The 19362-nt window shown below is 56.8% G+C and overlaps 3 protein-coding genes across 3 annotated transcripts; 2 read left to right on the top strand and 1 right to left on the bottom strand.

The window, feature by feature from the left end:
* The first annotated feature begins 1097 nt into the window (after positions 1-1097).
* LOC128068608 (protein-tyrosine sulfotransferase 2-like) lies at positions 1098-1829 on the top strand. The gene has a single exon (XM_052661717.1). It carries the CDS (start codon positions 1098-1100, stop codon positions 1827-1829), a length of 732 nt encoding a protein of 243 aa, XP_052517677.1.
* Positions 1830-11366: 9537 nt separating this feature from the next.
* Positions 11367-12386, top strand: LOC128068928 (interferon-induced transmembrane protein 3-like). Its single transcript, XM_052662201.1, has 2 exons — positions 11367-11665; positions 12104-12386. The coding sequence occupies exons 1-2, from the start codon at positions 11417-11419 to the stop codon at positions 12293-12295; spliced, it is 441 nt and encodes a 146-aa protein (XP_052518161.1). The 5' UTR covers positions 11367-11416; the 3' UTR covers positions 12296-12386.
* A 2606-nt stretch (positions 12387-14992) lies between these two features.
* Positions 14993-16361, bottom strand: LOC128068824 (interferon-induced transmembrane protein 1-like). Its single transcript, XM_052662048.1, has 2 exons — positions 16022-16361; positions 14993-15330 (listed from the first exon to the last, which is right to left on the bottom strand). The coding sequence occupies exons 1-2, from the start codon at positions 16235-16237 to the stop codon at positions 15142-15144; spliced, it is 405 nt and encodes a 134-aa protein (XP_052518008.1). The 5' UTR covers positions 16238-16361; the 3' UTR covers positions 14993-15141.
* Between the last annotated feature and the right edge of the window lie 3001 nt (positions 16362-19362).

Raw genomic sequence — 19362 nt, 5'->3', positions numbered from 1 at the left:
GACATCTACAGGAAAGGTACAGCTCAGAGCACACGTAAAGGTGAACGGCTGAAAGCTTCTCGAAACTGTAGACCACTTTGGGAAGCATAGGGTCATTTTCACAATATTGGTTCTTCCCGTCCGAGAACGTGATGTAGCGCTCCACCTGTTTACGTCATTTCCGGTTTCACAATATTGGTTCTTCCGGTCTGAGAACGTGATGTATCTGGCCACCTGTTTACGACATTTCCAGTTTCACAATATTGGTTCTTCCGGTCTGAGAACGTGATGTATCTGGCCACCTGTTGACATCGTTTTTTATTTCTTTCATCACTGTCGTGTAGTTTTCTGCGCACAGGCCTTTGGTCTCCTTAGGTAGGTTTATCCCTAGGTATTTTGTTGTTGTTGCTGTGGTGAATGGGATTGCTCCCTTAATTTCTCTTTCTGACTTTTTGTTGTGTACAGCGTATAAGAGTATATCCTTATCAAATTGCCAATGGCATTTTTCACAGAACTAGAACAAAAATTTTACAATTTGTTTAGTAACACAAAAGACCCCAAACATCACAGCAATCTTGGTAAACAAAACAGAGCTAGAGGGATCAGGCTTCCTCCAGCTGATCCCTTCCTATGGGATTCCTTCCTGGAGGAATCTGACTTCAGACTGTACTACAAAGTTACTGTAATCAAGACAGCATGGTACTGGCACAAAAGCAGAAACATAGATCAATGAAGCAAGGTAGAAAGCTCAGAGATAAACCCACACACCAATGGGCACCTTATCTTTGACGAAGGAGCAAACATATACAACGGAGAAAAGACAGGCTCTTCAATAAATGGTGCTGAGAAACCTGGACAAGCACGTGTGAGCATGAAATGAGAACGCCTCCCGTCCTCCCTACTGGCTCCAGAGGGGAGTCTCTGCATGCTGTTGCTGGTCGGTGGCCCTCCCCAGGCCCAGCATGTGCCTGTCGTGGCAGAGGGCACTGCCGGCAGCTGGCTTGGGGTGGTCCCGGTGGCGGCAGTCCAGCTGGGGCCGCTGGCGGGCCGTGCAGTTTGAGCAGGAGGACTTGGGGATGGTGGGCATGAACTGCATGGCATTCCGCTAGGGCAAGGCCATGCCCCTCATCTTTGTGGGCAGCGTGCCCCAGGGCGGCACCATGCTGGACCCCGTGCCAATGCGCTGGGAAAGGAGACCACATCCTCCCCCACATACTGGCTGTGCGCCAGGCCTGGTCCAAGTGAGGCTGAGAGAAGCTGCAGCCGGACGAGGCCTTCAGCCTGGAGGTGATCGCCGAGCGCCGCGAGCCAGCCTGAGTCCTCCGCAGCAAAGACTCCTTTACCCTCAAGTGCTACATCGACCTGTTGGCCTCTCCCCAACTCCAGGCTCCTGCCGGTGGTGCAGGACAGCCTCTGCATCGCTGGCTTCAACCCTGGTAGCTACGGCGACTGCCTCACCTAGGGGAGCAGGCCGTCGTGGTGACGTATGCCCCGAGCATGGAGGAGGCGAAGCACAAGTGCCCGGCGCGCCCTACGAGCAACGGGTGCTGTGCCCCTGGCGCTCCCTCAAGCTCATCCTCTGCTGTGACAGCACCCTGCATCAGGACGACCTCATCTGCAAGCCCTGCAGCCCAAGTCCAGGACCGGGCTCCACAGGCCAGGCCCTCGAGCCTGTGAGCCTGGAAGCCCTCTCCAAGTGGACTGGCCACGCTCCTGGGGATGTGCTGAGGGGCACGGGCCAGACGGCCCCCCCGCTGGCCCAGCTCAGCTATGACCCCTATGCAAACCCACCCGATTACGACAGCCCCAGCCCCACCCCAGGGTCATCAACCGCACACACCAGGTCTTGAAACAGGGACTACAAAACACAGGTCAGTCTGAAAGGCTGCCTTCAGGTAGACAAGAACAGCACCTCTTCCCACCTGAGAAGCTCGTGATTCCCAGATCTCCGCAAATGGCTTTGTTGCCAGGAGAAACTGCATTAGAGTGGAAACTGGACCTTTAATCCAAGCATATTGTTCACTGTTATATTAATCGCCAAAACAGGGGGAAGGTATATGCATATATTTGCAAAAGCGGAATCATTGAAAACTTACCTCTTCACACTCTATCTTAGGACAGTCTGGGGCAGAGGACCAAGAGGGTGGAAGCAGGCTGGTTTCGAAACGTCGGCATTTTTTCCCTGAAAACTTTTTCCAAGAAATGGATCTGCAGGGTCTTCAGGGACAAAGCCACCGCCCGGGCCTCTCCTGTGGACTCTTACTTTCGAATTCAAAGAATCTGTGCGAGAGTTTAGTATATGAGGTCTTCTTTGATTCTCCTTTTCTCTTTGGTTCTACTCAGTTTCACAGAGGAAATATTTATATAATTTGAATAAACTGAATGGCGGGAAAAAGCACTTCCTAACACCATACACAAAAACAAACTCAAAATGGATTAAAGACCTAAATGTAAGGCCAGAAACTATAAAAACTCTTAGAGGAAAACATAGACAGAACACCCTGATATAAATTGCAGCAAGATTTTCCTTGAGCCACCTCCTAGAGTAAAGGAAATAAAAGCAAAAACCAACAAACAAATGGGACCAACAGTTAGCACTGGACACGAAGCAACCGACTGGTTCAAAATTGGGAAAGGAGTACAACAAGGCTGAATATTGTCACCCTGCTTATTTAACTCATATCCAGAGTACATCATGCAAAATGCCGGACTACATAAATCGCAAGCTGGAATCAAGATTGCCAGGAGAAATATCAACAACCTCAGATATGCAGGTGATACGACTCTAATGGCAGAAAGTGAAGAGGAACTGAGGAGCCTCTGGATGACCGTGAAAGAGGAGTGAAAAAGCTGGCTTAAAACTCAACAATAAAAAAACTAAGATCGTGGCACCCAATCCCATCACTTCATGGCAAACCAGTTCAGTCAGTTCAGTTGCTCAGTCGCGTCTGACTCTTTGCGACCCCATGAATAGCAGCACACCAGGCCTCCCTGTCCATCACCAACTCCCGGAGTTCACTCAGACTCACGTCCATCGAGTCCGTGATGCCATCCAGCCATCTCATCCTCGGTCGTCCCCTTCTCCTCCTGCCCCCAATCCCTCTCAGCATCAGAGTCCTTCTCCAGCGAGTCAACGCTTCGCATGAGGTGGCCAAAGTACTGGAGTTTCAGCTTTAGCATCATTCCTTCCAAAGAAATCCTAGAGCTGATCTCCTTCAGGAAGGACTGGTTGGATCTCCTTGCAGTCCAAGGGACTCTCAAGAGTCTTCTCCAACACCACAGTTCAAAAGCATCCATTCTTCGGCGCTCAGCCTTCTTCACAGTCCAGCTCTCACATCCATACATGACCACAGGAAAAACCATAGCCTTGACTAGACGGACCTTAGTCGGCAAAGTAATGTCTCTGCTTTTGAATATGCTATCTAGGTTGGTCATAACTTTCCTTCCAAGGAGTAAGCATCTTTTAATTTCATGGCTGCAGTCACCATCTGCAGTGATTTGGAGCCCAAAAAAATAAAGTCTGACACTGTTTCCACTGTTTCCCCATCTATTTCCCATGGAGTGATGGGACCAGATGCCACGATCTTCATTTTCTGAATGTTGAGCTTTAAGCCAACATTTTCCACTGTCCACTTTCACTTTCATCAAGAGGCTTTTTAGCTCCTCTTCACTTTCTGCCACAAGGGTGGTGTCATCTGCATATCTGAGGTGATTGATATTTCTCCCTGCAATCTTGATTCCAGCTTGTGCTTCTTCCAGTCCAGCGTTTCTCATGATGTACTCTGCATAGAAGTTAAATAAGCAGGGTGACAGTATGCAGCCTTGACGTACTCCTTTTCCTGTTTGGAACCAGTCTGTTGTTCCATGTCCAGATGACGATTATATCTACTACTGTGGGCAGGAATCCCTTAGAAGAAATGGAGTAGCCATCATGGTCAACAAAAGAATACGAAATGCAGTACTTGGATGCAATCTCAAAAATGACAGAATGATTTCTGTTTGTTTCCAAGGCAAACCATTCACTATCACAGTAATCCAAGTCTATGCCCCAACCAGTAATGCTGAAGAAGCTGAAGTTGAACGGTTCTATGAAGACCTACAAGACCTTTTAGAACTAACACCCAAAAAAGATGTCCTTTTCATTACAGGGGACTGGAATGCAAAAGTAGGAAGTCAAGAAACACCTGGAGTAACAGGCAAATTTGGCCTTGGAATATGGAATGAAGCAGGGCAAAGACTAATAGAGTTTTGCCAAGAAAATGCACTGGTCATAGCAAACACCCTCTTCCAACAACACAAGAGAAGACTCTACACATGGACATCACCAGATGGTCAACACCGAAATCAGATTGATTATATTCTTTGCAGCCAAAGATGAAGAAGCTCTATACAGTCAACAAAAACAAGACCGGGAGCTGACTGTGGCTCAGATCATGAACTCCTTATTACCAAATTCAGACTTAAATTGAAGAAAGTAGGGAAAACCACTAGACCATTCAGGTATGACCTAAATCAAATCCCTTATGATTATACAGTGGAAGTGAGAAATAGATTTAAGGGACTAGATCTGATGAACTATGGAATGAGGTTCGTGACATTGTACAGGAGACAGGGATCAAGACCATCCCCATGGAAAAGAAATGCAAAAAAGCAAAATGGCTGTCATGGCAAATAGAAGGGGGAAAATTGGAAGCAGTGACAGATTTTATTATTGGGGGGGCTCCAAAATCACTGTAGATGGTGACTGCAGCCATGAAGTTAAAAGATGCTTACTCCTTGGAAGGAAAGTTATGACCAACCTAGATAGCATATTGAAAAGCAGAGACATTACTTTGCCATCAAAGGTCCGTCTAGTCAAGGCTATGTTTTATCCAGTGGTCATGTATGGATGTGAGAGTTGGACTATAAAGAAAGCTGAGCGGTGAAGAATTGATGCTTTTGAACTGTGATGTTGGAGAAGACTCTTGAGAGTCCCTTGGACTGCAAGGAGATCCAACCAGTCCATCCTAAAGGAGATCAGTTCTGGGTGTTCATTGGAAGAACTGATCCTGAAGCTGAAACTCCAATACTTTGGCCACCTGATGCAATGAGCTGACTCATTGGAAAAGACCCTGATGCTGGAAAAGATTGAAGGCAGGAGAAGAAGGGGATGACAGAGGATGAGATTGTTGGATGGCATCTCCGACTCAATGGACATGAGTTTGAGTAAACTCCGTGAGTTGGTGATGGACAGGGAGGCCTGGTGTGCTGCAGTCCATGGGGTCGCAAAGAGTCGGACACGACTGAGCGAATGAACTGAACTGAACTGAACCTTCTGACTAGTCTTGTTATCTTGAAGCTTGCATACTGTGGGTTGGGTCTGGTAAGACCTTTCTGTTGTTAGTTGTGACCTTGTTAATTTAAGAGGCATGTTGTGGGAGTGGGTCTGATAAGAGCATATAAGGTCTTGCTAAGACAAAGGGCACTCTCCACCCCTTCTGATCCTACGTCAGAAGGTTTCTCTGTCCCTTTTCAGCGCTTCCCTGGTGGCTCAGAGGGTAAAGCGTCTGCCTGCGATATAGGAGACCCGGGTTTGATCCCTGGGTCGGGAAGATCCCCTGGAGAAGGAAATGGCAACCCACTCCAGTATTCTGGCCTAGAAAATTCCATGGATGGAGGATCCTGATAGGCTACAGTCCACGGGGTTGCAAAGAGTTGGACATGACTGAGCGACTTCACTTTCTTTCACTTTCATACTTTAATAAAACTCTGATACACAAAAGCTCTTTATTTATCAAGCCTGGCCCCTGGTCCCAAAGCTAAATCTTCTTTGGAGATCAAGAATCTGACACCATTCACCACAAGCTATCACTACCGTATGCAAAACAGGCAGCTAATGAGGAATTGCTACGAAACACAGGGAGCTCAGCCTGGTGCTCTGAGAGGACCTGGAGCAGTGGGAAAATCAACATCCAGAAATCACTAGCAATGGCTGACCCAATGATTATGGTTAAGAAGACAACTCCATTTGCAATAGTAGTTTTAAAATACTTAGTAAAAAATTTACCCAAGTAGGTGTATGACTTGTATGCCAAAAACTACAGATCATTGCTGAAAGGAACTAAAAAAGCCTAAATAAATGAAAAGACATCTATGCTCACAGACCTGAGCTCTTAGGCAACACTCCACAGATGACCTTCAGTTTCAACACAGTACAGTTCAGTTCATTTCAGTCGCTCAGTCGTGTCTGACTCTTTCTGACCCCATGAATAGCAGCAGCCAGGCCTCCCTGTCCATCGCCAACTCCCGGAGTTCACTCAGACTCACGTCCATCGAGTCCGTGATGCCATCCAGCCATCTCATCCTCGGTCGTCCCCTTCTCCTCCTGCCCCCAATCCCTCCCAGCATCAGAGTCTTCAGTGAGTCAACTCTTCGCATGAGGTGGCCAAAGTACTGGAGTTTCAGCTTTAGCATCATTCCTTCCAAAGAAATCCCAGGGCTGATCTCCTTTAGAACGGACTGGTTGGATCTCCTTGCAGTCCAAGGGACTCTCAAGAGTCTTCTCCAACACCACAGTTCAAAAGCATCAATTCTTCGGCACTCAGCCTTCTTCACAGTCCAACTCTCACATCCATACGCGACCACTGGAAAAACCATAGCCTTGACTAGACGGACCTTAGTCGGCAAAGTAATGTCTCTGCTTTTGAATATGGTATCTAGGTTGGTCATAACTTTCCTTCCAAGGAGTAAGCATCTTTTAATTTCATGGCTGCAGTCACCATCTGCAGTGATTTTGGAGCCCAAAAAAATAAAGTCTGACACTGTTTCCACTGTTTCCCCATCTATTTCCCATGAAGTGATGGGACCAGATGCCATGATCTTCGTTTTCTGAATGTTGAGCTTTAAGCCAACTTTTTCACTCTCCACTTTCCCTTTCATCAAGAGGCTTTTTAGTTCCTCTTCACTTTCTGCCATAAGGGTGGTGTCATCTGCATATCTGAGGTGATTGATATTTCTCCCTGCAATCTTGATTCCAGCTTGTGCTTCTTCCAGTCCAGCATTTCTCATGATGTACTCTGCATATAAGTCAAAATTCCCACAGTTTTTATTTTTATTTTTTCCAGAAATGGATAGGCTGATCCTAAAATCCACATGGAATTGTCAGGCCAAAACCATCTTGGAAAAGCATAACAGAGTTAGGGGCTCATGCTTCCTGATTCAAAATTCACTACCAAGCTGCAGTCAGCGAGGGGTTGTGTTCCTGGCGTAAGATACACACATGGACTGTGGGACGAAAATTAGAGGCCATGATGAGCTTACACGCAGATGGTCACAGGAGGCCAACAGGCTGCCAGGACTGTTCACAGTTGGCGCAGATGTGGATGTCCACATGGAGAGGGAAGAAGCTGGACCCTGCCTCACAGTTCATACAAAATTAACTCAAAATGGATACAGTGAGACAAGCCATGACCAGGGGCCTTTTGCTACAGGGCTTATTCCTGGACCAACTTCTCCTAGACTGACAAAGAAACTGTGAGGGACTAAGAGAAACTGCATGCACGGGCATCTGGGGCAAGACATGGGCAGCAAGACACAGAAGGCCGGAGCACGCCTGCCCGCGCAAAAGCTGCGCCTGCCCGTGATCCCCGCACACAGCGCCAGCAACGGGGGCAGGCTGTCGAAGCCCCCCTGCGGGCCAGCCTGCCCAGCAGGCCTCACCCTCACCCACTGAAGGGACCAGCTCGCCCTGTGTAGGGATGAACATGGGCCCCTGTTGCTTGTTTTTGCTCCCTCCTTCTGAAGCAGGGGCCCCAGTAAAGCCATTCCTCAATTCCTCATCTGGCCTCATATCAATTTCTACAGTTAAAGAGTCCAGGAGCCTGAGTCGGCGACAGTGGAACCTGGTATAAAAGCTGAACTGCAAAACGGTTAGAAGGAAACGCAGTGTGACTTTGGATCAGGCAATGGTTTCTTAGCTACATTACAAGATCTAAAGAAAACAGAGATAAATTGTCGTTTCCCAAATGAAAAATGTCTGTGCCTCAAAGGACACTCAACAAAGTGAAAAGACAATCTAAAAAATGGGAGAGAATTTGGAATTCATGTATCTGACAAGGGACTAGTATTCAGCATATAAAAGAAGAACTGCCATTCAACAACAGCAAGACCCACAGACCAAGCAGTCAGCGGAAAAAGGCCCGAGCAGACAGCTTCCGAAGACACGTGAACAGCTGGTGAGCAGAAGCCATGCTCGGCACCGGTGGTGGGCAAGGACATGCCCATAAACCACCACCAAGGGGGCAGCTGCCGTGGTTTTATACGACCCAGCAGTTCCACTCCAAGATGCAGGCCGAAGAGAGCTGAAATGTGTGGTGACGGAAAACCTTGACCACAAATGTTTCTAAGCATTACTCATAATAGCCAAAATCTGGAAATGGTCACATGTCCATAGGTTGATGACGAAAGGAAAAAAATATATGGTGTCCTCTTACAGTACAACATTAACCAGCCATAAAGACAGGGGGTTCCGGCACAGCCTGCAGCAGGGACGAACATCACGTAGTGAGATACTACAGAACAAAGGCACGTGATTTACACGGAAAACCCCAGGAGGGAAACCCACGCCAAGAGAACAGACTGGTGTTTGAAGGGAGCGATGCGCTGAAGGGATTAGGGAGGGCCCCCTACTGGGAATGGGGTTCCCTTACCCTAAGGCGGGCGGGGAGGCTGGCTGTTGGAGCTGGACAGCATGGCACCGGAAAAGTGCCAGAGAAGCTCACTTGTTCGCTTTCTGTGGATGAAACAAAACCGGTTCTGCTCGGCAACTTTCAGGGGATTAGAAATTAAGCCGTATAAGCAATCAATACATAAGGCTTCCCTGGTGGCTCAGAGGGTAGAGCGTCTGCCTGCAGCGCCGGAGACCCAGGTTCGATCCCTGCATTGGGAAGATCCTCTGGAGAAGGAAATGGCAACCCACTCCAGTACTCTTGCCTGGAAAATTCCATGGACAGAGGAGCTTGGTAGGATATAGTCCATGGGGTCTCAAAGAGTCGGACACGACTGAGCGACTTCACTTTTCAACCAATAAATAAAAGCGCACAGAAGCAAAGGCGTGACTGTCACCTGGCAGCGACCTCCTACATGTCACCATCAGCACTGCACAGCAGGTCATCCTGTCTATAGACCGGCCCCTGGGGAGAAGCTGCCGGAGGCTGAGCTGCGGCCCCTCTCCAGCCAGGAGCAGGGGGCCTGCTGGGGGCCCGAGGCCGCAGGGGAGCCTCACCCCATGCAGTTGAGGACGCGAGCCTGCGCAGACACGACCACCCGGCTTGTGGGTGTCCATCCTGCCCACGCCGACCCCGCCCTCTGATGGCCCGGCGTGCACAGCAGCTCGGCCGAAGGACAGCCTGCTGGGTCAGTGCCGCCAGCAGGAGCGCAGAGCACACAAGATACCTCCACAAGGAGGGCTTAACAGGGGGGCCAGGGCGCAGAGCAGAGCTGTCCCAGAGAGATAGGAGGTGAGGAGGCCCAGGGTCCCAGCGCCAGGCCTCAGGGTGGTGTGGGGGCGCTGGGCCAGAGCACCAGGCCTCAGGGCAGTGTGGGGGCCACTGGGGCACCCGAGGCTGGCCTGGGAGCCTTGCCGCAAAGGGACACAGCCGGTGGGATGGCCTTGCTCCTAACAGGATGGCCCAGGCCTGGCCATCACCGCCCACAGCCTCACACACAGGTGAGGGCAGAGACAGGAGAACACGTGGCCCTGCGGTCTGAAGAGAGCGGAGGCCTGGCCACAGAGCCGACCCACCCTGTCCCTGAGGAGGGGGCACAGCCTCAAGCCCAGAGCCGTCCTGCCAGCACGCCTGCTGCCCCTGGAGCCACCCCAGGCCCCACCAGAAATGAGGTGGGACGGGGGAGGCAGGAAGGCCAGGCTGCATGGACACGCAGGCCCAGGGCTCCCAGTGGCTGCCAGACGCCTGGCAGGCGTCCTGCCTCCGCACAGCTGGCCCTGGTCCCGCTCCCCCAGCCCTTGGGGGACCGTGGGAGGCTCCTCGGGGCAGGCCACACGGGCTGCTGGGTGCTGACCTGCAACCGGGAAGGACCCAAACCCCGCCTGGAGTGGGGACTCAGGACTGGGGGGCCAGTGCTTCTCAGAGGGGAGGCCTGTGCAGCTGGGGGGCTGGCGGTGGGAGCGGGGCTCCTCTGGGCCCGGGGGTGAGGCCGAGTGGGGCCTGGCAGGAGCCCCCGAGTGGGGACAGTGGGTGCTGCAGCAGGCTTGGGCCTGAGACCCCCAGGCTGAGGAAGGGTCCCAGCCCCAACCAACCCCTAAATCGGGAGCAGGTGTTGCTGAAACAGGGCCTAACTCTGGCGAGACCCCAAATTTGGCACATTGATTATTTTACGCTGTGTGGATGAAAAGTGTCATCTGCCCCATCAGGAAGCAAAGGGCGCTGCAGACCTGAAGGCCTCAACCTGCAGCCCCTCAGGGTGGAAAAGCAGGCTGCTGCCCAGACAGCTGGGAGGCGCATCAGGGGAGTGATTTCACAGGGTCCAGGGTCTTGCATGTTCCCATATGAAGAAAAGGGCTAACTTCTCTAAATTAAGACATCGAGTTTTCTTTAATTAACAGAATCTTTTGATGTTCCAACTACCTGGTTTTACTGCTCAAACTCCTATAAATTCTGCCCCTCACTTCACCTCTTTGGAGCAACCTGTCAGAGCAAACGAACGCTCTGGGTCTCGGACTTAGGTGCTCAGGTTTATGGCAAATGAAAGACAGTTCCCATCTATTTGGTTGCACTATTTTTTTTTTCACTCAACAAGAGAAACCGCCCTGAAAGGGTGTCTCCTCTTGTACCAGGATGGGGGTGGGCGGGGGGGGGGGGGGGGGGGGGCGCGGTGCAGAGGGGACTACATTCCTAGAAACTCTCATGGTGGGAGGAGGCAAGGACTGACCTCTGCAGGAAATCACCTTTATTTCTATGCATTTCGGGGTCATCTCCCAAAAGGGGCCTCTCCTCCCCACCCCAGCACCTTTTGTCTCTAGCTCACAGGGGCATTTAAAGGGGTGGATTCAGCATTTCTGGGAGAAATTTCTCAAAATTTTCTAATTTGCAGAAAACTGTTAACTCAGCATTCCTGGGTCTCTCCCATATACAGGAGGTTACATGTTCTTAAACTGTTATTTGTATTTCTTCTATTAAAGTATCTTTTATTACAAAAGGAGGGGGAGGGGAGAAGGAAGTCGGCCCCTTCCAGCCTCTGGGACAGGACATCCCTCCAGGCCCTAGCCTTCCTCTCACCCACCCAGTGTAACCTGACACTCAGTGGTTCATCCCGCCTCCTAGGACCAGCCCATCCCCAATACTCCAAAAGCCAGGAAACGGAAATTCAGAGAAATCGAAACTCCTGAATAAAGAAAGGAGCCCCGAGTGTGTGCTGGCACAGATACTCCGTCCCCAGCATGAACCGCACGTCCCAGCCCTTATTCACTGGGGCCCACGGTGCGGTGCCCCCAGGCTATGAGGTGCTCAAGGAGGAGCACGAGGTGGCGGTGCTGGGGGCGCCCCAGAGCCCGGCGCCCGTGACGACCACGGTGATCAACATCCGCAGCGACACCGCCGTGCCCGACCACATCGTGTGGTCCCTGTTCAACACCATCTTCATGAACTGGTGCTGCCTGGGCTTCGTGGCATTCGCCTACTCTGTGAAGGTGGGTGGGCACCTGGGGCGTCTCCAGAAAGTGCTGGGAGCCTGGAGAGGGCCCAGCCCGGATGACACGTGGGGTTGGGGAGCCCCCGTGTGTTGTTTTGTGTGCATGTTGTATGTGTGTGTGTGTGTGTACATGCAGATCATGATGAGGCTGCAGGGGGTGTGTGGGGATGACCAGGGTCAGCCTTCTGTCTCCTGGTGGGTGAATGGCCAGTGAGGGGGCTGAGAGGAAGGGTGGGAGAGCCCTGGGCCTCCTGGAGAGGCTGACTGTCTGTGGGAAAGGTCATGGAGACCCCAGGAGGGGAGGAGCGCTCACCGGCCACAGTCGTGCTCAACTCCAGGGGACGGGCGGGCGTGGGTCCTCGCTGGGAGGAACAGGCAGTGGGGGGCCAGCATGAGGGCCTGAGGCACAGGCCCCTCACCACCTGTCCTCCCCCAGTCTAGGGACCGGAAGATGGTCGGCGACATCACTGGGGCCCAGAGCTACGCCTCCACCGCCAAGTGCCTGAACATCTGCGCCCTGGTCCTGGGCCTCCTTCTGACTATCGTCCTCATCATCCTTGTGTCCACCGGCTCCCTGATGATCGTTCAAGCAATCTCGGAGCTCATACAGAACTACGGAGGCCACTAGTCCCTGCCCACAGCCCGAGGCAGTCACCCCTTTTTCCTACAGCCTATACAGGCGTGTGTCCACCAAAAAATAAAAGGAGGCATTTGTATGTGAGGGCGCTGTGTTTTGACCTGGGGAGGGGGCCCTTGAGAGTCCCAGCCTGGCCGTGAGCCCGAGCCCACCTCCTCCCACCCCGCACTGTCCCACATGCTCTGAGGCTCTAGGCGAGGCCCGGCCAGTCCTCCGGCCCGGCTTGTCTGGGGCCTTGGGCTGGGGCCGCAGTTACTGGTCAGGGGTTTGGGGTGTGGGTTCCTCAAGGGTTGGGCGCAGAACACCCTCGGCTCTGTTGACAAAACAGAAGAAACCGCTCAGAAGCCTGCAAATAAGAAGATAGTTTGGCGCCTTAGGATTTGCAGTTGGAGAAATGCAGATTCAGGGGGCAAGTCAACTGTGCTCCAGGCAAGTCCAGAGGGCGGGGTCACAACACAGCAAGGACGGTCCAGAGAGGACCAGAGCACGGAGGTTCCAGAAAGGGGGCGGCGCCAGCAGGCCAGGGTCACGGCCGGCAGCTGACTGGTGGCTAACAGAGCTTTCCAGGGAGCGAAGAGCAGGAGTTCCGGGGGTCCGAGGGCGGCCCGGCCAGGACGCGGGTCAGTCCTGGCTCTCCTGGCGCCCAGCTCCCTCCCACACCCTGCGGCACGTCCCTCTCGTCACTGTCCTTCGCACGGCCCCGCAGGCCCCCTCTGCCGGGAAGGCCACAGGAGCACCGCGTCCACCGCTGCAGAGAGAGCCCCGTGCTGCTCAGCTAGAGGAGAGGCCCCTGCCCTGCCCTGCCCTCGACACCAGCCCCATCCTTCTGCCATGGCCTCCAGACCCGGGGGCACTCAAGGGGCAGGGCAGACCCGCCCACCCCCATCTGGGCAGGGGCGTGTAGAGGGGCGGCGGAGCCACCCCCTCGTCCCCTGACTCCTCATGTGGGTCCCCTCCCCAGTCTGTGCCTACCCCAGCCCTCTGACTTGGGGAGGCTGCGGGGAGGCTGGGATCCCAGGGTGGGCCAGGAGGGAGCCCCTCTCCCCGTGGGTCTGACACCCGTGAGCACGAGGGGCAGCACCAGGGAAGTCCTGGCGGAGGCTGGCAGGCACACCCCTCAGGGTCGGGAAGGACTTCCTCCAAGGCGGGGGAGAGCCAGCAGCCGGCAAAGCCCTGGAGCTGGCAGGGGCGCTGCCCAGCGGCGCAGACCGCGCTGGGTGGGCTGGGGAGGCAGAATCTTCCCGTGCCAGCAGCAACAGGAAGGGGCCAGGGGCGAGGCCAGGGGCACGCCTGCCCACCCCCAGCCTGGGACTCATCTGCCCTGCTCTGCCCTCCCCAGGCTGGGACCAAACCTGGCATCTTAAGGAGCCCTGTCTTCTCAGTTCCTCCGAGGCCCAGTCCAGGCAAAGCAGAGGCAGGGCCTTCTCCCCACGGGCTCCTTGGAAAAGGGACCCCCCTGTCACCCTGGCCCAGGGCTCCAACCTCCCCGCTCTGTCCTCCTGCTCCCCCAACTCTTTCAGCCCAGCCCAGGTCACCCAGAGCTGACAGAGGACAAGGGACTGTCCCCTGGAACCAGGCCAGGATGTGGCTCCAAGGACCACAGCTGCTCACAGCCCGGCCGTCAGCTCCCAGAGCCGTCGAGGGAAGGTCCCTCAGTTTCCCCTGCTTGATGCCTCGGGCCTCCTGTGAATTTTCAGAAGGTCCGGAACACGGGCCTTTGCGGCTTGCACCAGGGGGCTTCCCACCTAGCAGGACCCTCACCGCAAATCGGTGAAGCTCAGGCGGGCTACACTCAGTGCCACCAGCCCTCAGGACTGCTGCCCACCTGAGAGGATGTGGGGACCCCCTAGGGCCTGCCAGGGTTGTGGGTTCACAGGTCAGGGGTCAGGGTCACACAGCTGTCCCCCTCGTCCCTGCCTGGGAGACCGTCCTTCCTGGACTCAGAGAGGCAGTCTGCCAGCCTCTCCTGCAGGACTCAGCGTCCCTGAGGCTGAGCCCCTGTGCTCGCCTGTGGGACCCAAGAGAGAGTGGGCGACCTCATCCGAGTCACCGTCCTCCAGGGAGGATCCAGACCAGCCTGGCTCCCAGGGAGGGCCCAGTGGGGACTGGGCGTCCATCCCCTCTGAGTGCCAGGAGGAGGGGAACCCACTATGAAGAGCTGCTGACTTCCGTGAGAGCCGGGCAGGACTAGCCCTGGGACCCGAGTGAGCCCGGGAGAGCCTGGGTCCCTAAAGGGCGTGTGGACGGCTCCCTCCCCGGCAGCAGCCTGTGGCTGCCTGGACTCCTCCAGCCTCTCTGGGTGACACCCAGGACGCCCTGTGCAGGGCACAGCGGCTCCGCAGCTGGGGTGTGGCCCCCCACCCGCTCCCCCTGGGGCGTCAGAGACGGGGATACCTGTCCGGGTGTCTCTCCCCACACTGGGCTAGGAGGGCCCCCGTCTCCCCGTCTGCATCCCAGGCTCACAACAATGTCCCAGGGTCCCCAGTGTCTGCAAGACCCTTCCACCCAGCAGGGCCTGCTGGTTTTGAGGGGAGGAAGGGGTCTTTCCTCTGGGGGTTCCTGTTGACCAGGGTGGGGTCACCAGCTCTGCTCTGGCCTTCTCAGTCAGCCCGCAGCTGACCGCTCTGGACTCCCCAGAGGCCTCCAGGGTCACAGCAGTGTCCCCTCCGCAGGAGATATCACAGCAGCTTCACAGACAAGGGCACTTTATTGATTCAGCGGTTGACAATCTGTGTCTATAAACTGCTTCCTATGGGTTGGGAGCGGGGCGGGCCCATGCCTCGGGTGCAAAGCCACCAAGGACGGTGGAGGCCCTGGACCGCCTCCACGGACAGCGGCTAGTAGCCTCTATTTTTCATTATCTCCAAAGCCGTACGGTAGACTGCCACGTAGATGAACACGAGAACAACGATCGATCCAATGGTCAGAAAGATGCCCAGGACCAGGGCCCAGATGTTCAGGCACTTGGCGGTGGAGGCGTAGCTCTGGGCCCCAGTGATGTCGCCGACCATCTTCCGGTCCCTAGACTAGAGGAGGAGAGGTGGTGAGGGTCCAGGGACCGCCAGGCCTGTGGCTCAGGCCCCGCTTGCTGGTCCCAGTCACCCGATGGGCCCTCACACTCCCGTTCCCTGGAGTCTGAACAGGACAGTGGCAGTGAGACCCTCTCCTCTTGGGGCCTCTGTCTGTGTCCTCACAGAGAGTCAGCCTCTCCAGGAGCCCCAGGGCTCAGCCTCCCTTTCTCAGGCCCCTTCACCGGCCAGTCACCCACCAGGGGTCAGGGTCCTTGCAGCACCTTCCTTATTTCCGGACCAGACTCGAGTTCTGAAGCTGAGTGTGAAGGCTGCGCCTTCCCTGATGAGGCTGGGAAGGAGGCCGTCTTGGCATGTGAGAGACACAGACCCCCAGCTCCACCGCATGTGAACCCAGGCAGCCTCACCATGAGTCTCACTGGGAATGATCCCCCAAGCCACACACACACACACACACACACACACAGCACGCACAGCACACACACCCAAAGAGCATGCACACAGACCCGCACACACGGGGGCTCCCCAGTGCATGCGCCATCCGGGCTGGGGCGTCTCCAGGGGCTCCCCAGTGCACGCGCCATCCGGGCTGGGGCGTCTCCAGGGGCTCCCCAGTGCACGTGTCATCCGGGCTGGGCCCTCTCCAGGCTCCCAGCACTTTCTGGAGACGCCCCAGGTGCCCACCCACCTTCACAGAGTAGGCGAATGCCACGAAGCCCAGGCAGCACCAGTTCATGAAGACGGTGTTGAACAGGGACCACACGATGTGGTCGGGCACGGCGGTGTCGCTGCGGATGTTGATCACCGTGGTCGTCATGGGCGCCTGGCCCTGGGGCGCCCCCAGCATGGCCACCTGGCTCTGGGGCGCCCCCAGCACGGCCACCTCGTGCTCCTCCTTGATCATCTCTGGTGAGAACCAGGCGCTGAAGCAAAGGAGCAGGATCGAGACGTGTGTTCCCGGAGGCAGAGCCGGTGCAGATGAGGTCCGGATATAGGCAGGAGCAACGGGGCCTGGGGGGGCGGGCCTGCCCAGTAGTTTCGTTTCCTGACTGTTTTGTTTGGGCTGGTCCTCGGAGGTGGGAGGGACCGCTGCGCATCATGTTACACCAAGGTTAGAGGAAGTAAGCCGGTGGAGGGGGCTTCAGGCCCGGCAGGGCCATCTCGCTTCCCATATAGCGCTGTGTTTGGACTCTGGGACTCTTCCCCAGCCTGGGGGGGTCTCAGGCCCAAGCCTGCTGCAGCACCCACTGTCCCCCCTCAGGGGCCCCTGCCAGGCCCCACTCAGCCTCAGCCCCGGGCCCAGAGGAACCCCGCCCCCACCGCCAGCCCCCCAGCTGGACAGGCCTCCCCTCTGAGGGGCACTGGCCCCCCAGTCCTGAGTCCCCACTCCAGGCGGGGTTTGGGTCCTTCCCGGTTGCAGGTCAGCACCCAGCAGCCCGTGTGGCCTGCCCCGAGGAGCCTCCCACGGTCCCCCAAGGGCTGGGGGAGCGGGACCAGGGCCAGCTGTGCGGAGGCAGGACGCCTGCCAGGCGTCTGGCAGCCACTGGGAGCCCTGGGCCTGCGTGTCCATGCAGCCTGGCCTTCCTGCCTCCCCCGTCCCACCTCATTTCTGGTGGGGCCTGGGGTGGCTCCAGGGGCAGCAGGCGTGCTGGCAGGACGGCTCTGGGCTTGAGGCTGTGCCCCCTCCTCAGGGACAGGGTGGGTCGGCTCTGTGGCCAGGCCTCCGCTCTCTTCAGACCGCAGGGCCACGTGTTCTCCTGTCTCTGCCCTCACCTGTGTGTGAGGCTGTGGGCGGTGATGGCCAGGCCTGGGCCGTCCTGTTAGGAGCAAGGCCATCCCACCGGCTGTGTCCCTTTGCGGCAAGGCTCCCAGGCCAGCCTCGGGTGCCCCCGGCCAGGCCGACAGTCTGCCCGGGCAGCTGCCCCTGGGCCCCCAGGGCTTTGTCCGCTGCGTCCAGAGCCTCCTCCAGGTCCATCTGGGTCTTGGGCAGATTGGAGAGCGGAATGGAAGTGATGTGGGGGTGGCGCCTGCACCCCTGGGGCCCTGAGGTGGTCCATGTCCGCTCCTCTCCCAGGAAGGGGTGTTGGTTAGGTTTCCTCCCTGCTGGGGTGGGCCCTGGGAGCCGTTCCAGCATCCCCCCGCAGCCACCCTGTGTGCGAGGCTCTTCCCCAGAAGCCGCAGAGCACGTGAGAGGACTGCGAGCACCGCCTGCTTCCTCTTCTCCCGGGCCTGGGCGCCCGCGGGGGCCGGCCCCACTCCGAGGGTGGCTAGGGCCCGCGCGCCCCTCAGGAAAGGGCACCTGGTGATGTTCAGCTTTAGACCTGGGCCCTGAGCCCACTCCCTGAGATGTTGGGAATCCGGAGTCCTGGACTCTGTTACCCAGGACCCACCTATTCCGCACCCTCCCCCCGCCCCAGGGCAGTCTGGGGGATGTGCCCGAAAGCTCCCCCGCCCAGGGCCCTGCTCTCAGCCAGCCACAGGATCTGGTCTGAAGACCAGTTCACGACAGGGGCCGTGGGGTCACCAGGTGGCGAGGTTTTCCCCCAGTCCTCGCAGCTGCCCTGCCTCCTGGGCTTGTGGGCCGCGGCTGCCTGTCCTCCACTGTGCCCCGAGGGACGCGCCTGCGAATGTCTCCGGAGCCCTCTGCTGTGGGGGAGGTCACAGCCCTGCCCCCCAGCTCTGGTCTGCTCGTTTGCCCGCATCCCCAGCACAGTCCTGGGCAGGGCAGGGGCTGCTCCAGCCTCTGCCTGGCTCAGGCATTCGGTGGGCTTTCCGGTCTCTGCACTCTGTCCTGAGGGGCACAGTAGAAGGCAGGACACAGTGCAGAGGCCCAGTCCCCTGAGGGGCTCCAGGAAATGTGGGCCCGTGCGGCCCCCCGGGAGGGGCCGTGGCAGAGCGGGACCAAGAGTTCCATGTGACTGGGAGCCCGTCCTTCCCGCCCTCTGCAGCGCACAGCCCAGGGTCCGGTCGTGCACGAGTCCCCCTCCGTGATGGGGCTCTGGGCTGGCCTCCAGCCGCTTCCTGCCTCCAGAGTCCTTCCCAGACCCAGAGAAGCAGGTGGTCCAGCCCCGCCTCCAGGACACACCCTCCCTGGAGCTGCCCCCCTCTGCTTACCACCCCCCCAGGGCCCCCACGACCTGCCCAGAGACCTCTACCCCCAGCCACTTCTGAGGGGTGGGGGAGGTAGGGTGAAGTGAGAGGGAGGGTCGGGGATCATAGAGGGGAGCGGGGATGGACATCAGTGTGGGGGGGCTTCCACCACCGCAGCCTGGCTCGTGAACGTGGTCTGCCCTGGGCTGCCTAAGCGCCCGCACCTCCAGGGCCCTGAGAGGACAGGAAGGGGCTGCCTCCCTCGTCGGGGGCTGACCTTTCCAGGGTTTAGCCAGGGCCAGAGCGCGTGGTGCCAAGGTGGCTGCTCCTCACTCTAGCTGCCCTGTGCTGCCTCAGGCCACTCGTCCCCTGGCACCCGCTGGAGGAGCCAGGACAGGCTGGAGAAGGCAGCAGCGGGGTGCGGCAGGCTGGACCTTCCGGGCAGCCGGGAGGGAGACGGGCCCCCAGATACTGAAAGCGGTGCCTCCCTAGAGAGCCTGGGCTGCCGCAGTCACCCTAGCCCAGCTGCTCCCTGCCAACTGACTGTCTGATCCCGAGGGTCAAGGGTGTTCCGGACACAGAGTCCTTGGATCAGGGTCAGGCCTTGGGAAGGGAGGGACGCCGATCCTGGGACCCTGCTCCAGCTGTTGCTCCCAGCTGGAAGCCAGAAACCAGCAAAACCAGAGCAGCACAGCGGGGCGGGGGAGGGCGCTGAGCCGCAGAGGCAGGCTGGGGACCGGCTGGGAACCGTCTGTGCACTTTATTGAATTCACCAGCCTTCAGCTGGGTCTCTGTAAACTGCGGCAGGAAAGGGCGGGGGTCGGGGCGGAGGGGCCACCGCCGCTGGTGCGGAGCCTGCTGCAGACCGTCCAGGACTTGGTGTTGGCCATGAGCAGCTACTGCTAGCCTCCTTGCTGTGTTAAATCCTAAACTGAACAC

Source organism: Budorcas taxicolor, chromosome 25, assembly GCF_023091745.1.
Source record: "Budorcas taxicolor isolate Tak-1 chromosome 25, Takin1.1, whole genome shotgun sequence".
Classification (NCBI taxonomy): domain Eukaryota; kingdom Metazoa; phylum Chordata; class Mammalia; order Artiodactyla; family Bovidae; genus Budorcas; species Budorcas taxicolor.
This window is presented reverse-complemented; position numbering and strand designations above follow the sequence as displayed.

What these genes read in the sequence shown, in the direction of transcription:
- LOC128068608 (XM_052661717.1), top strand. Translation starts at nt 1,098, where the DNA reads ATGCCCCTCATCTTTGTGGGCAGCGTGCCCCAGGGCGGCACCATGCTG.
- LOC128068928 (XM_052662201.1), top strand. Translation starts at nt 11,417, where the DNA reads ATGAACCGCACGTCCCAGCCCTTATTCACTGGGGCCCACGGTGCGGTG. An exon ending in CATTCGCCTACTCTGTGAAG is followed by an intron (nt 11,666 to 12,103) that starts GTGGGTGGGCAC and finishes GTCCTCCCCCAG; the next exon opens with TCTAGGGACCGGAAGATGGT.
- LOC128068824 (XM_052662048.1), bottom strand. Translation starts at nt 16,237, where the DNA reads ATGATCAAGGAGGAGCACGAGGTGGCCGTGCTGGGGGCGCCCCAGAGC. An exon ending in CATTCGCCTACTCTGTGAAG is followed by an intron (nt 15,331 to 16,021) that starts GTGGGTGGGCAC and finishes CTCCTCCTCTAG; the next exon opens with TCTAGGGACCGGAAGATGGT.